This window comes from Cydia fagiglandana, chromosome 15, assembly GCF_963556715.1.
Source record: "Cydia fagiglandana chromosome 15, ilCydFagi1.1, whole genome shotgun sequence".
Classification (NCBI taxonomy): Eukaryota; Metazoa; Arthropoda; class Insecta; order Lepidoptera; family Tortricidae; genus Cydia; species Cydia fagiglandana.
The window spans coordinates 1,121,913-1,138,768 of record NC_085946.1 but is presented as its reverse complement, the minus strand read 5'-3'; the positions used below and the strand labels follow the sequence as shown (position 1 = coordinate 1,138,768).

At 36.6% G+C, this 16,856-nt stretch overlaps 1 protein-coding gene across 1 annotated transcript in view; it reads left to right on the top strand.

Moving 5' to 3' along the window:
* The window catches only part of LOC134671170 (connectin-like), a 137,306-nt gene extending 120,785 nt beyond the window's left edge, over positions 1–16,521 (top strand). The window contains exons 2-3 of the mRNA XM_063528947.1: positions 14,187–15,225; positions 15,634–16,521. Coding sequence (XP_063385017.1) covers positions 14,217–15,225; positions 15,634–16,286 — 1,662 coding nt within the window. The 5' untranslated portion in view covers positions 14,187–14,216 and the 3' untranslated portion in view covers positions 16,287–16,521. The remainder of the gene's footprint in view (positions 1–14,186; positions 15,226–15,633) is intronic.
* The last annotated feature ends 335 nt before the right edge of the window (positions 16,522–16,856 follow it).

The following is a 16,856-nucleotide window of genomic DNA, read 5'->3' as shown; positions in this document are numbered from 1 at the left end:
GTTAGAGTCACAAAGCGTTTCGTTATCGTAGCGCAAGCGATTGTCACCTTGGCTAGGCACCCAGATCAATGGCCTGTACCTAGCTTTATTAATAACCCTCGCATTGTGTGAACTCGTAAACAGTTTAACAACTTTTTTAAGGCGTCCAAAATACGTATTAGTCATCTAAAAGCAGTTTCTAAACCAACTCACTAAGCCGTTGAACTTTCTATGCTAAAAATGAAAGCAATTAGCTGGACGCAATTTTGATATTGTTAGCAGGTTTTGGTTCGTAGTACCTAATTGATTTTTACCGACCAGAGGGGCCTACCGCGAACCACGTTCGACGTGTTGTCTCTCTGTCGCACTTGTACATTCGTACGTAAGCGTGACAGAGGGGCAATACGTCGAACGTAGTTCGCGGTAGACCCTTAGGTTAGGACGGAGTGTTGCCTGCTGCGGCACTGCAGCTTACAGATGTAGTGCTTAATTATTTTCCATCGTTTTTTCACGGAAACGTACGAACGTGTCTTGCTATTTCAGTCAGTCTCGGTACAAAAAGTACTGACGTTGACGGAAGTAGCATGACCGATACGAACGTTTCCGAGAAAATACGATGGAAAATGATTATGCACTACCTACTACACCTGTATTTTACTAGACGCCTCGTGAGACGCCTAGGCTGAAGACGCCGGTTCGATTTCGGCCTCCCGATAACATTGTGTAGGTACACTGTACACCATAAAGCGTGAGAATGTCATTATAAAAGTCATATTTTCATAGAAAATTGACAACACTTCGTCTTTGCAAATGCCATACAGGGTTTGTTAGGTCCGACTTTATGCGTAGACAATATATAGTGACGCTTAGCTTTGTCGCGTCCTTTCATGCGAAAGACGATGGTCACAGAGAAAGTTCAAGCCCAAAAAACTGTTAAAACCCTAAACGAGCGACAACAGGGTCGTTAAAATATTTTTATAAGGCTACGCGACACTGGCATTAATCCTGAGGACATGTTCAGCGTAGATAAATGTTGATATATTAGCTTGAAGTAATAAATGGTCAGATGCGTCGGTTGCGCTAGCGTTGGGACAGCTCTGGTAAGCGGGAATATTGCCACTGGCCAATGAAAACTTACTTTTGCTCGTCACAATGATTGACAAATTAAAACGATATGATGCCGCGTCTCGCTGGCTCCAATAAGTGTGTATAAGCGAAATGCACGCAGGAATGATAACTAAATGACACCATATTCTTAGATATCATGTTGATATCAAAGTGTACAAAAGGAATTGCTGTATGTTTTATACCGTTCTGTATAAAGAAGGGACTCGGGACAAAACTGGATTTGAAACAAAACAAACAAATCTCGAATATGAAATTAGTTATTTGTGACCTTATCTATGAAAATGAAAAGGGACCTTATTGTCGATGGCGCTTATGCCGTCATTAACGATGCTACGATATAAGTGCGACGCAGTGCTGTGGAAGCGCCATCGACAATAAGGTCCCTTTTCATAGATAATGCCCATTTGTTTTAGACTGAGTGAGTTGTCTCGTTTGTGTTTAGGTACGAATAAAAATATTTCTGTTCCTATTTTTGTTAAATTTCCCTTTTGCTAAGCAATATTGCCGGCAATATTCCAAGCCTTTTCTCATCACATCTCTACTCGCACATTAGTCAAATGTAATCGGCCGTGTCCGTGTCGGCCGTCTGGTAACGACGTGTCACATCTCGGGTGGCTGCTCTGCTAATTCACATCACATTTAATACTCACGACTGATATAACTGGACCTTAACACCCCTAGAACGTAAGGGTTAACATAGGTTTGACCTAAACTGGTTTGATTTTAAAAGCTTGGGGTAGCCTAAAAGGTTATGGTGATTTTTTCCGGTTTCGGGAGTTTATGAAGTAATTAAGTACTTTTGTAATTTTGTGTGAAAGCTGTTGTTGTTAATGTAGTAATGAAAATTATTTTAAAAATATTGTTTTTTTACATGCCCTGTCATCGAAAAGTTAAGTTTTCAGCAGAAAAAAGCTTTTGTACGGTTATGAAAACACTCAACACAACCACTAGTTTAAGGTTATTGAAAAAAAACCTTCGCGTATGAACACTTCATTGAAAAAGATTTATTAATAGTGAAAATTTTTGTCCAATCTCTGGGCCCGATTCGGATTTTGAAATAGACATCACCAAGATACGATAACGATATGTTTAAGATCTAACCTGTCAAATTTGACATTTGCGCGATTCTGGAGATACTCTTAAACGATTTCCACAGGATATGACTTTAGAGATCCAATTCGCATCTAATAAATATCTTACTCTATCTAACGAAAAAGTGACATTGGTTGCCCGAATTGCGCTGCAAAAGAGAACTAGTTGATATCTAAACTATAACGTATCTAGAATATGAATCGAGTACCTACGTGTCGTCTCTTGTGATTATCTTGAAGTTCGAATACGGCAATCTGTATGAATATTGGAGAAAATTCTACCCGTGCCGAGCCCGGATAGCCGAGCGGTCTCGGCTATCTAGCTAGGGCAGCTAGAGCATCTACCGCGAATGTAGAGGATACTGGTTCAATTCCTGCCCGGGGAATCACTGGAGGTCACTTGTTCTTTCGTATATGATATTCATTTTAGTATATAATTTACTTGTACTGTTTCTACAAATTAAAATATTGTTATAAAATAATTTAACTTGTTTCCCAATAGAATATACCGCATCTATTTATCTCCATACATCATACATCTAAGGACTAACAATTAGAGCTCACTATCCATCACAACAAGTGTCACCTTATACCGCTCTCTGTTATTGAAATCTGAAGCTTATTACGTTTACATAAGGATAATAATATAGTGTAGGCGGGAGAGGACTGAGAGGAGACAGTGTTTGTATGCCCTCAATTTCAATGGTTCATAAAACTGAAGTGTTTTATTAAATCTTTTTGAATAGGCGTTAGTCATGACATGAGTGATTATTTAGGTAAATATAGTAGGCGCTATTTCAATATAATTACATTAAATACCTACATGCCTATATAAGAACGGTTCACTCACGTTTTTAAGTCGAAAATTGCTTAAACCACTACTCGACACACAAACATAACTATTAAAAAATATTGAATAAATTGGTATTAATTAACTTACACATTAATTTAAATTTCTAAAATACCAGCATATTGAAATTCCACATCCGAATCGTAGCCCTATTCAACATGTTTAAAATGACATGACATAACAAATTTAACCCTATTGAATTGAATATGATTAAGAAAACGTGGAGACCACGGACTAGCAAGCGCAGCGTAGGACGTCCACCCACAAGATGGACGGACGACCTTGTTAAGGCCGCCGGAAGACGCTGGATGCGGGTCGCTTCCAACCGGTACGAATGGAGGTCCAAGGGGGAGGCCTATATCCAGCAGTGGACGTCTTATGGCTGAGATGATGATGATGATGAAGAAAACAAAGTACAAGGCACAAAGCAAGGCATAATAGTACATTTCGATGCTAGTGCGGAAGGTATGTCATTACTTCACGAGTACCGAGATATCTTGCCACGAGCCGCAGGCGAGTGGCAAGACTCGGGACGAGTGAAGAATGACATTTCCGCACGTGTATCGAACGACTTTTTTTAATACAGTTGCGAAAAAATAAGAAAAACATTGTTAATCGTACACTAAACAAAAGTGGTAATAGTGACAGCTCGGTTAGACGTCGTCTTTAAGTATATCATATCTATGGGCGTTTGGCAGCTATTCCGTTCCATTCAGTCAACTTATTAAGAACGGAATTTTCAATATTGAATATTAAAAAATAAACGTGTTATAATGATGAAGAGGTAAGTAATTAAATATGAAATATGTAATATTTTTCGTATTCTTACATTAACGGTAGGTTTTTATGCTGATTACGACGTTTAAAGGAAACTAATATTAACACTCATCAATAAGTAGTCGTGAATTGGAACTAGTATAAATTTAAAAAAATTGGAAAAGTAAAAAGCACTAGTTCGAGATAACCAACTTTCCGCACGCTAAACAGCTACGTAAAGTAGCACTTTTTGAGCAACTGTATTAAAAAATATGCTCTCGAGCACAAACAAATTTACCACATCTATGCGAAAACAAAGTCCACAAAACATTATAAATGTTATCCAAATTAACGTTATTATAGGCTCGTCATTCAAAATCATCAGTTGAAAGTCAATTTTACCAGCTGACACGAGGAAACAGCTCTAGATTTGCGGATAAAATGCAAATCTCTTATCAGTTTTTTGAAGAATAAAGGCAGCCTTTACGATTTGGCGCCGTGAAGTATTTTTACTAATCCCGTTTCAATTTGGACAGGACAGTCAAGAAATTGTATGGAAGTAACATAACACAGTAACAATCGATATGGAAGCCATCACTTGACCGTACTGTTTTTCTGAAATTGGCTACGCACGTCACCAACAGGCATTAGCAATTTAGCAGTCCTGAATACGGCCCCTGGCGATAATTAATCAGGAATGAACTATGAAATTTCAATATCGACGTCCGTTGGAACTTAGCGGAATTCATAATGAACGGTTTGAACTGACAGGCCAATTCGAACGTGCTCCTGACATCAAAACGGTGTCTAAATGATGTCAGTTAGTTATCATTCGCGCGTTAATTTCGCTTGGAATTGTTCGTACATGCAGAGTGCTAGCGAGACGCACTGGCGAATGAGAATAAAATGATATTATTTGATAATTTTGTATTTTTCGGGGAAGGAAAACATCATTAGGAAACCGGACTAATCCCAATCCCGGCCTATAGATTCCCCACTGAGTTGGAAAGTCGGATGGCAGTCGCTTTCGTAAAAACTAGTACCTATGCTAACTCTTGAGATTAGTTGCCAGTCGGACCCCAGGCTCCCAGCATGAGCCGTGGCAAAAGCCGGCAAAACGCGAGGAGGTAGCATTTCCTAGAAAAGTAAATTACCTAAGTTATGGCGTTATCCGTCACCTTGGCACTTAAATGGCGCACTTTCCGGTTTCAAAGAAATGTCCTCCCACGAACGCTCCGGTTGTGGAAGAGTTCGAAATTTTCTTGACTTCTTTAAAACAGAAAAGTATATTTGGCGAAATATAATTTCCATCTCACCGTTCATAAGAATTATCATAGACGTTATGGTCATAAAACTATATCTTTACGAATACGAAAGGATAATAAAGAGCCTCAAGGCAAACGCCATCCGTGCAGTGCGAATAATTAGTTTATAATACTTAGTGTTCTTGAAATAATATTTTTATTCGTCACAGATCGGAATTTCTATGAAATGAATATCTCTGATTTGCAATAGAATTTCATCTTGGTATTACTAATAAAATGAAATGAAGTATCTAAATACCATCAAGCGCGGACTTCTGGCCGAAGTGTGTGGTATTTCGGCGGTTCCCGGGCAACCTGCTGCTTCACAGTGCCTTGGTTTTACTGTACTGCTGTGTTACTTATTTGAGTAATAAAATAAATTATTATTTGCCTAAACTCTTCAAATGGTAACAACCTACGCAAAGTAATACGGCCCCGACACTATCATGGATACTGACATTACTTTGACGGAATGACGTTTTTAGTGATAGTGTAGGGAGTGTAATGAAGGAATGACGGCAAGTAATGAAGTTTATTTTAATAATTTCCGTCAGTATTGGAGTTATGTCGAAGTAATGATACTAGAAATGACATTATACTGACAGTGAATTGGTTAGAATGATGGAATCAGAAATGACAGAAAGAATGATGGACGATAATGAAGTTATTAAACATTTTTAATATTTTTGAAGAAATGTCAAAATAATGACATTATACTGATAGTGGGTGGAGCGCATAACATGTATCTGTCAGTTTCACAAACAGTCCCGAACAAAATGTAACCGCATATTGGTCGCAGGTGTTATTAACGGCCCAATTTCCGTTAAAAATAGTCCACAGATGTCGTCTATTTATACTTGTTTATAGATGTGACCCAGTGCATGCGTAGATATCGTAAACAATAATATCGTTTCCCTTTATTACGGAGTTTATTTACATTGAGGGAGTAAATTTCGTGTCGGTCGTAATTTTGTGACATGGTGTTTTAACTACAGGGTGTCATGGTACATTTCCAATTTGTAAATATTAAAACTTACAAACCAAAACTATTTATTTTTATACAAATATTCATGAAGTAGAGTTAGCCTGACGAAAATGTTAGAAATTTTATAGATTTACCAAGTATATTTGTTTTTATGAGTTCACCTCAGTTACTTTTTGATGTATACGAGTGATGGCATTGATGGTATTATCAGCAGTGCCGAAAAGTCGGAAACTCATAAAAACAAATATATAGTTATTATACTCGGTACATCCCAAAATATTCCAACAGTACCTACTGTCTCGAAATATTTGATGATTAAGTTATGATATAAATTTTATTTTATTTATTTATTTAGAAATTTAATTCAGGCAACAAGGCCCATATTACAAATACCTTACAGACTAACATACATAATGATCATGTTAGCTTGAAAACGTATAATTGTGGCATTCCATGCCTAAAAGGGTCCTTACGCTCCATGTGCATAAGTACGTTAGGCATGGAACGGGGTTACTTATCCGCAGATGGTCTTGAACGCAAAATTACTAGTGTGTTGTTTTTCCGAATTATTTTTTCCGTTTTATATTAATTTTATAGCGATGTCGACGGAGCCCCGATTTTTTACTGTTTGGCCTTCGGCCATTTGAAGATACCTAACGAATCTAACCTACCTATGTAAAATGTGGTGATATAAAAAGTGGGCACTGTGCGTTTTAAGGGGGAGGTCTATGTTCAGCAGTGGACGTCTTATGGCTGAGATGATGATGATGATGATTTTGCATTCTAGACCGTTTGCGATGTAGACTAATTGCGATTTAGGCAAAACAACACACTAGTCATTTTGCGTTCTAGACCATCTGCGGATAACCCATGGAACGGGTCGCCACAATTAGGTGCATCTAATAGTGTAAAGCAAGCATGAAAATCGCAGCAAACAAATCAAAGTGTGGGCGTCGATCTTATACGAGATAGCTAGATTAAGAGTCGCATGCTTACGAGATAAGTGGATACAGTATTACAGTAATACAATAGCCGCAATCAAAATGGAAACGTTAAATATGTCTGACTGATTTAATTTATCGATAGCGAGTCATAAGAATAATGAACAGGATTTGTTTAAGGCTGAGGTACACCGGATGCGTGCGCGCTCCCTGCTACAGTTGGTTCTGACTCTGAATTCCTTGAGTTTTCTGCTTTAAGGGCCGGTACAGACGGACTGCAACCCGACTGTATCTTGTATGGGGCGACGTTGCAGTTGGCGTGCAGTTCCCATACAACTTAGATTATTTAGACTCAAATCAATTTTTTCAGACTCTAATATATAAGTGTAAACGTAAGTTCTTTTCAACTTGTTAGATTCGAGATCTCTTCAGAGAACTCTAATTTATTTAAAAATATATATAAAAAATCACATAATGTTCATAAGTTAGGTAAACAAATCATACAGTAATATCAACATACTTTGCCACTTTTGTTGATAAAACGCAACTTTATCGCCAGTGTTGAAGAATAAATGCAGCCTTAAAGCTGGAAACAAATTATCTGACGCGGCTGACGGACGCGGCTGACGGGCGCGACATAAAATTGTGCACAGTGTTCGGGACGTGGCTTGCGGACGCGCAACAACGCTTAGTCCACAATGAACTGTAGACGAAGAAACATGCATTTTTGTAATCCTTTAATTTGAGATTATACAGTAATTCCTTGTTGCGAACACACTCGATAATTCTTTCCTCCATTTTTACCGTACGCACGTCCAAGCTCTCGCGTAGTCCGCGTCCTTCTGGCGCAGTAACGCGTCCCGCACCCCGTGCATACTACTGCATACCGTCCGCGGACGTTTTCGGCTGACAGGAACATCCAGCGCGCCAGATTTCTGTCGGACGTCCGAAGGCTCAAGGTCAGCACAAGGTTACGTCCACGGCTTACCTCCGATAGTTTGCACAGTTCAGTGTATATTCATTATCTAGATACCTATAAGTCGCGGCTGTGAGCCGCGTCCGTCAGCCGCGTCCGATAATTTGTTTCCAGCTTAACGAGTGTGTGGTGAAAAATAACAAATTACAAAGGTTTAGGGTTTTTAAAGTTTCACTCGAGCACCCGTTACCATGAGGGAATTAGGGACATGACGATTAGGCTGAACACACTTTAATCATTAAGGTAATGTCACGCGGGGATATGTCTGTTTGCTTAGGACCGGCAAACTTTGGCGCGTTTGGACAAATTTAGAAGCAAAAGTACGTGTAGACCAGTCAGTGAAGAACACTAGAAATTAAAATTTAGTGACTATAGCAGCCAATTCAAAGTAATATTGTGACATCCAAATGATATCTAAATGATGTCAGTCGTACGTTCATTTCGCTCGTACTTGTCCATTTTCCTAAAAGGTACGCTCACTCTAAGCTGACAGTAAGTTCTTATATATTTTTAGAACGTTGGCTTGTAAATACGGTACGTTTGTGAATTCGATCGTACCTGAGCATGTGACAGTAGGTATATCTCATCTCACTCACCTGTATTCATTTTGGGCCAGTGTTTGCCGCGCTGGGCCAATGTTGGATACCCTTAACCGTGGGTACAACTAGAGATGGGTAGGGGTGAGTAAATACTGAGTATTTACTCGGTATTTACTCAAAGCACCCGATAAATACCCGTATTTACTCATTTAGGTGGGTAAAAAAGATTGCTTATAAAATATTCAAAAAGTGAGATTTAAGAACAAAATTGTCTTTTATTGAAGAGTGCTAACGTGTATTACCAATATCTATGAAATAAAAAGCATATAGGACGCTTAATTTAGGAATAAAAGGTAATTATTAGTGAGAGGCAAATTGTGATAATGCAAAGTTAACAATTTTGTTTTAAATAAGAAGGTATTTACTTTAAAAATATGGTACGTAAATTCTATCGATGTTCTAGATAACTGCAAGTCGCGCAAAAGTGCATGTTTACGCGGCACTTACGACCTTTTATTAAGGGTTTTTTAAAGAAAACTCAAAAATGGCTCAACCGATGATGTTCAAAATATTGTTTTATGTACTCTATTATACGGCTAATCTCCCGATATGTTTTCATATTTTTTCTGAACTTTGGTTCTAAAGTTATAAAGAGATAAACATTATTTTGGCCTTTCGAATCGGTTTTTTTCCAAAAATATTCAATTTATCAAAAAATGTTCTTAGAAACATTCCAGTTATTTTTAAAGACCCATTGAATGATGTGCAGCACGTTGGTGGTTTCTGAAATTTATTTTTGTGACAATTAGTTACATGTATGGAGTGCCCCTCTTAAAAATACATTTCTTACAATTTTGAGTACTTAATCCAGTAGCGGCGTACAAAATACACCTATATTTCAAATGTATATGCCCCTTTTAGCACTCTAAATAGTTTATACCCACCAATTTGGGTATAAACGAGTAAATACGGGTATATTGAGTAAATACTGAGTATTTACTCGGTATTTACCCGTGAGTATTTACTCACTACCCATCTCTAGGTACAACGTTAGTAATAGGCCATCCAACCTCATTGTTGTGCTAGGTCCCTAATTGTGTTGACACATCTATTTGGATGAGTACCAAATTGGGCCGTTAAAAGAGAAAATTGGTCATACTCGTAAAATTTGACGAGTTTTATACTAAATATGCGTGATTGGGCAACGAATTTTACACGACAATGCATACGTGTAGTCACAGAATAAATAATACTACTAGGTACAGAAGACTCACTCTTTAACAAAACGCGTCTGTTATGATCAGGACAAATATGGCCGCTAGGTGGCGACAGCGCCACGCGCGGCTTATGGCTAGCCACCAAAATTGGTGTGGAACGGATGTACTTTTAGCTACCTGTAGCAAAGCGACGAAGTCGCGGAGTGAGCCACGCCTGGTGTAGTAGGTAAATAGGTAATATTTAACAGTATGTTGGAAGCCTAGGTATTGATCATTCGTCTAACACTTTTATTTTTGGAACAATCATACATAGTTTGACCTAGAGACAAAGATTTCGTATTTATCCCGCCATGAGTAAGGAGCTCGTCATACCAGCCAATTTGTATTCCAAATAAAACGAAAAATAATTCTACAAAATAAAAATCTGGCCATTAAATCATTCTAGAGATATCATTCCAATAGCGCCTGTTCTTGTCATTCAAACTAGGATTAACAGAAATAGAAACAAATGCTGCTCGCTTTCGGATAATGTTCTAAACTTAGTTAAAATAGTTTAGATAAACGACAAGCTGGCATTTATATGCAGTATGTAGCTTATGTATTCTTATAAGAAAGATGCATAACCAAAGACGAGTGAGAAGTAAAAGACTGCAAGTCTAAACAAATTTGCGATTCTCCGAACAAGAACCTTTGTTTTCAAATAAAACCAAAATACCTTGATTTCCATAGATTGAGCCATTTTCTACAAACCTTCCCTCCCTCTTGTAGAATCTTTAACTTTTTAACGTTGTTTTTTTCGATGTTTTAATTATTGAAAAGGTAAGGAGCTTTTAAAAATTGTATGAAGTATGTTTTACGCTACTAACTCTGTAAGGATTCAGTAGCAGTTACATAGTCAAAAGACCGAGAAAAGTCAAATGAAGGGGCAAATATCTATATATGCTATATAATGAATTGCGTAAAAATATTTACCGCAATGTCAATATTCAGTGTCAATATCCAGGGACGAAATTTAATTTAAGAAGTCTATATTATTATGTCGTCTGTGGTGGGACTAAAACTCAACCGTCTGTGAGTTTACTAATTTAAGAAGAATTAATTTCTATTTTCAGATAAGACGAGGCTTTAATTAAGTCGTTAACAATGTATCTGTCATTATACGTGCCTGATGAGGTTTTTAATTGCCATAAATATGTAGTTAACTTTCGTCTTAACTTGTGATACGGGTCGTGGTATTCTTGTAAAATTTATATTAATTTAGATTAGATCTGATCGTCGGGAAGTTAAGAGGGAAGTATAGCTACTGACAAAAGGTAGGTAATTTGTTTCAGTAGCAATACAACGGTTGCCACTTACTAAGTCTTAAAATATCACTTTGATTTTGATGTCAATCGCTTCAGTATAGTATATTTTAGGCTTCAGTATAATATATTTATTTTAGGTGTCGTATAAAAAAATTGCAAATTTTGAAAATATTTAAACCTATAAACGTAGTTTTTCATTGTGTCAATACCATACTTAAAAATCATGGAGAATGGAAAATATTTAGAAGTGGAAAAACGTTTTATAGACGGTCACGTGACGGTGACGTGAAGAGGGAAGTATCCCTCTTAAACCAGCATTCATACTCGTAATTTAATAGTTATTTGTTTTACAAGGGGGCAATCTTTTTTATATCCTCATACCAAAGACATATGTAACTTCCTAACGTGCCTCGGAAATCAAGCAAAAGTCATTCTCGGATAGATGCCGCACACACCTTTAGCCTATTCTCGGCTAGATGGCGTGACGACACCGTTTCATATTTAACAATTTTAACATATAGATATGAGTGAATGAAGATGGATCAAAATAATAAAATCATTTATCCTTTTATACGTTTTCATTTTGAGTTTTAGTAGTGTGTCGATAGATGGCAGTAAATTTACTGTGACTACAAAATTCACAATGACAGGACCCCTCTATACTATCTATTCTTTTTGCTCATACTAATAAAGATACCCGAGCAAACAAAATATTCCAAAATTTAAAATTCGAATAGTGGTATCTTGAGCGTTGCGAGAACAAATTTTGTAGAAATATTTTTCATATATTATATCCAATTTCCAGGAAGGAAAATGGGGACGTTTGTATGCAGAGACGGTCTACTATCCTCTTCTCGTCTATGATTCATATTATACGACCTTGCACCTCATTTCTTAAAATACAATTGCATCACAGTGTTTTCTTGTTACTTGGGACGCGAGTATCAATAAATCTACTGAACGAACACACATATGTGTGTCGCCCGGCTATTCCCGATACATCCATTATGTTGCTAATTCTGTTGCTATTATGTCACCGTTATAAAATCATTACTCTGAGTAGGTACTTTTTAAAAACCGTACCCGTGACGGAAATGTGTAGGGTGCCAAAAATCACAAATAATTCGTAGTATAACCATCTGCGAGGATATTACCGTATTTGTTGCGGTTCTTGAGATATTTTGATTTTTTGTTCCGGCTCCATTTTTTTTTTTTGAAAAAATCATAATTCTACCATTTTCAACTCAAAGCATCTAAAACTTATAACTTAGCATAAACATACTGGGCAAAACCCATTTTTTCAATCAAAAAAACCTTAAAATGTTGACTTTGGTTTTTGGTTTTTGTGTATGTAGTCCATAGGTATGCACTACATACTGGCGACCGAAGAGCTGACGGCTTCCTCGCACAACGTATCAGCAACATTGCGATACAACGAGGCAATCCTTGTTACAATGCCTAATTTTAGATTTAAGCTAATTATTAATTTAGTTTACTAGTACCACTGTATATATATTTTATGTCAATAAATAGTAATTAACAATACTTGCTCAAAATTGCCTTGCTTGAAAAAACTTTTATTTAACAAACATCTTATTCCAGAAGATTTTGAAAAGCACGAAATACTAAAACTAATAACTAGTGCTTAAGTTATGACGACGTAGAAAGGTATTAAAACTTCAAATAAATAAATTGTATGATACTGAGAGAGGAAAGACATGAGGTTAGATCAAATTCATAAGTAAGCGAAAGAGATATTAAACTTAAATATGAGCTCAAGTTACTCGATAATCCCTTAGGCGGATGGCACCTAATCCTAAATGTAGGTCTTGCTTCTTGAATTCTTGAGGTAGCAGTACCTGTCTGTAAAATTTCTTTCTGGATCACGTCTCGTTACCTCGTCAGTGACCTATAATACATATACAAGTAAGTAAGGTTAATGTTTCAAAATCGGTTTGCGGGAAATTCCATACACTTGCTTTTAGTTTATTTGTTTATTAGTTTCAGCAGTCGAAAGTAGATAGGCTCTTTTTCCTACAGAAGAAAAACAGAAAAATACACACGTGTACGGAATTTTCCGCATTCGGATTTGGCCGCAATGACCTTAATATTATAAAGAAACATAAACAGAGGGGTATATTTTGCAAAATAGGTAACTTGATTAAGCGGGGTACCTACTGCTTCAGTCTAATTATTCAGAGCAATATTCAGTGCCTCATTATCTTGGCAATGAGTAGAAGACGTGACTTGTATGTCAAATATTTTATATCCTGTTGTGATGCTAAATATTCTTGCCTCCCTGAGTCATGCGCCTGCAATATACACTGTTGGGACGAAATTCGGCTCTCATTGACATAGAAACCGAAGTTGTTATTTTTATGTTTTTTTTTATTGAAATAGGTTTTGCTAGGCATATTGTTATGAATATTATATTAATTATATTAATTATATTATCGCAAAACAAACCGTAATATCCTCGCAGGTGGTTATACTAGGAATTATTTGTAATTTTTTGGCATACTACATAATTATATCCTTCACGAGTGCGGTTTTTTTTTAAGTCATTAAGTGTTTCTATGGAAAAAGCACAAAAACCAAAGTCACCATTTTAAGATTTTTTTGATTGAAATGGGTTGTGCTTAGTGGGTTTATGGTAAATTATAAGTTTTAGATGATTTGAGTTGAAAATAGTAGTTATGATTTTTTTCAAAAAAAAATTACGAAGCCGGTACAAAAAAATCAAAATATCTAAAGAACCGCAACAAATACGGTTTGTTTTGCGGTTCTTGAGTAATAATGATTTCTTGTTCCTGCTCCATACATTGTTTTCGAAAAAAAAATCGTAACTCGACAATTTTCATTCCAAATCATCTAAAATTCATAGGTTACCATAACAATGCCTAGCAAAACCTATTTCAATCAAAAAAACATAAAAATAACACTTCAGTTTCTATGTCAATGAGAGCCGAATTTTATCCCACAGTGCGACGTTCTAACTTTAAGATGCTAGAGATAGTTTGAGGCCTGAGGAAGGACATAGGATATTTTTTATCAATCATCATCATATAACGTTACAACTTACACGTAATTAACAACAGTTTTATTTTTTATTTCAGGTTAAAAGGAGACAGAAGACCGAAGATACAATGGCTGTTTGGATAACATTGGCCCTACTTTATATCACATCAAGCTTCGCAGCAGAAATACTTCCTAAAAGGGACCGCAATATCTGCGACGTTGACTACGAATACAATAACACATTGAAGATCCAATGTCTCTGTGACAAGGACCAAGCAAACATGATCCAAAGCGCAGATTGCTTCGTTACTACTGACAACATCTATCCCGATGACCCGGCGTGGGACCAGTTCTCCATTTTGAAAAGCACCACAAAACTGAGCCTATCAAATGCGAGAGGAAAAACGCTAAAATATATCCCCACTAAAGGTTTGCTGAAAACTAAAGCCTTGACCAAGATAGACGTTAAATACAATAACATACAACAAATTGAGAGTTACGCTTTTGCCAATTTGACAGAATTAAAAGAAATATACTTAAAAGATAATAAGATTGAAGTTTTGGAGATTAAAGCATTTGCTCATCTCAAAAAGTTGATAAAAATTGTATTAGACAAGAATAATATTGCTGAAATCAATAGGGACGTCTTTTATGGCTTGCCGAATCTCCAAAAGTTGTACCTGACTACCAATATGATTACTACTATCCACGATAGAGCATTTCTGAATTTGAATAATCTGAGACTATTGGAGATCGATAACAATTTACTGTTTAGTTTGAATAATGAAACATTTTCTGGTCTGAGCAACTTAGAAATATTGGACTTAAGTGGCAATAGTTTGGAAGTCATCGGGGACAACACATTTTTGCCTCTTAAAAATCTACGTTCCTTAAATTTAGAAGGAAACAAAATTCAAATGCTTGATGACAAAGCTTTTAATGGACTTGGAAAACTGCATTCACTCACTTTAGCTAATAATAAGTTGACTAGCATTGGCAGTGTGAGAATCTTCAAAGTATTAAAAGAACTGACGTCATTGAGTCTAAGGGATAATCAGTTGCAAGAACTGAATGCTGATGCCATGGCGCCGATTCTAAGTAACTTTTATGACGCAAAAAGCTCTCTGGATGTAGAAGGTGAGATCGATGTTATCATTAATCGTTCAGTAATTTGATCCTTGATTAATCCTTTTTTGTAATTAGTTAATTACTGCAATAATAAAATAACTAATTACGAGTATAAAATCTATTCTATTCTATTCTATAAGTACTTATCTAGTCTAATGGCACAAGGGGACAGCCAAGGACTAATAGTGGTCAGCCTTTCTTGCCATGTTTAGCTATAATGAGCAAAATATAATTATAATTATAATGAATTAGATTTAGTCACCCATTTGGAAGATAATCATCGATTTTTAAAGACGGCAATGTTTGGCATAATAGGCAACGTTGAGTTAGTTTACCGTAATGAAAACTCCACTTTTCCAAGTAACCGCTAAAACTATAATTCACTTAGTTTTAATGATAAGTTTTTTTCTTTTACAGGAAACAACTTCCCTTGCAACTGCCGGTTGGAGTGGTTCACAACACTGCTGAACAAAACTCAGAACAAAAATCTCGAAATAGCTTTAGAGAACCTCAAATGTACTCCAGACGCCAAGGTTAGCCAATTGTACGCTAAAGCCACAGAAGTGGAGAAAAGTCAAGCGATTGAAGAAGAACCAAATCAGAACGCCGATTATGAGTACTATGACGACACACAATTGAACGGAAAGCTTTTCTACATCGATTTGAGGATATTGATGAACTGTACCAATGATAGTGCTATACAGCCAATGCTATCAGCCAAAGATGCTAGTCATGAAAACAAACGTATCTCTACTGAATCAAAAGTAAATAAGATCCTCAACAATGAACTGCTCGATTCTAATGCAAAGAAGGAAACCGTCACTGAATCCAAGAATAAGATTGTGAAACCAGCTGTTTCCGATACTAAGCCGAATCCTTATACTACTAGCCGACTGGCTACAGTATCTGCTAAGCCAGAGAAAAAGGCTTACGATGAAATGGCAGCAGACGAAGCCAAGCCTGACGCTCTAAGAGACCAAAGTGATGAGCATATGCCAGGAAATGCACAGCAAAACCTCGCTTGTGTTGCATTTACTGTTACCGTTTTAGTGTCTAGGTTATTATTTTAAATTAGTATAATTAGGCCCACTTGCACCATTCCACTAACCCGGGGTTAGCCGTTTATGCCTGGAGTTACCATGGATACCAGTACAATTTGACATTAAGTTAATGGTTTAACCGTTTAACTAAGGGTTAGTGGAATGGTGCAAGTGGCCCTTAGACTAGTAAGTAATAACATTTAGTGTATGTTAATGTATTTAAGCTCTCACAGTCATTAAAATAAATAAATAGATGTAAAGACTGGATGTTGTATGAAATTATTTTGGATCCTGATTTCAACTAACTGTTACAGAGTCCTACTGTTGTGTTCCTGGCAGAGACAGATGTAATCCACAATTCTTTTCCATCGTATTTTCACGGAAACGTACGAACGCGTCTTGTTATTTCAGTCAGTCTCAGTATAAAAAGTACTGAGCTTGACTGAGGTAGCATGACAAATACGAACGTTTCCAAGAAAATACGATGGAAAACAATTATGCACTACATCTCGTATTATAATATGGTATGCGAGGTTGGAAAAGATCGTAAGAAGTCAGAATGCTCCAAATTAAAAAAAAAAATGGTCAGTATCTTACACA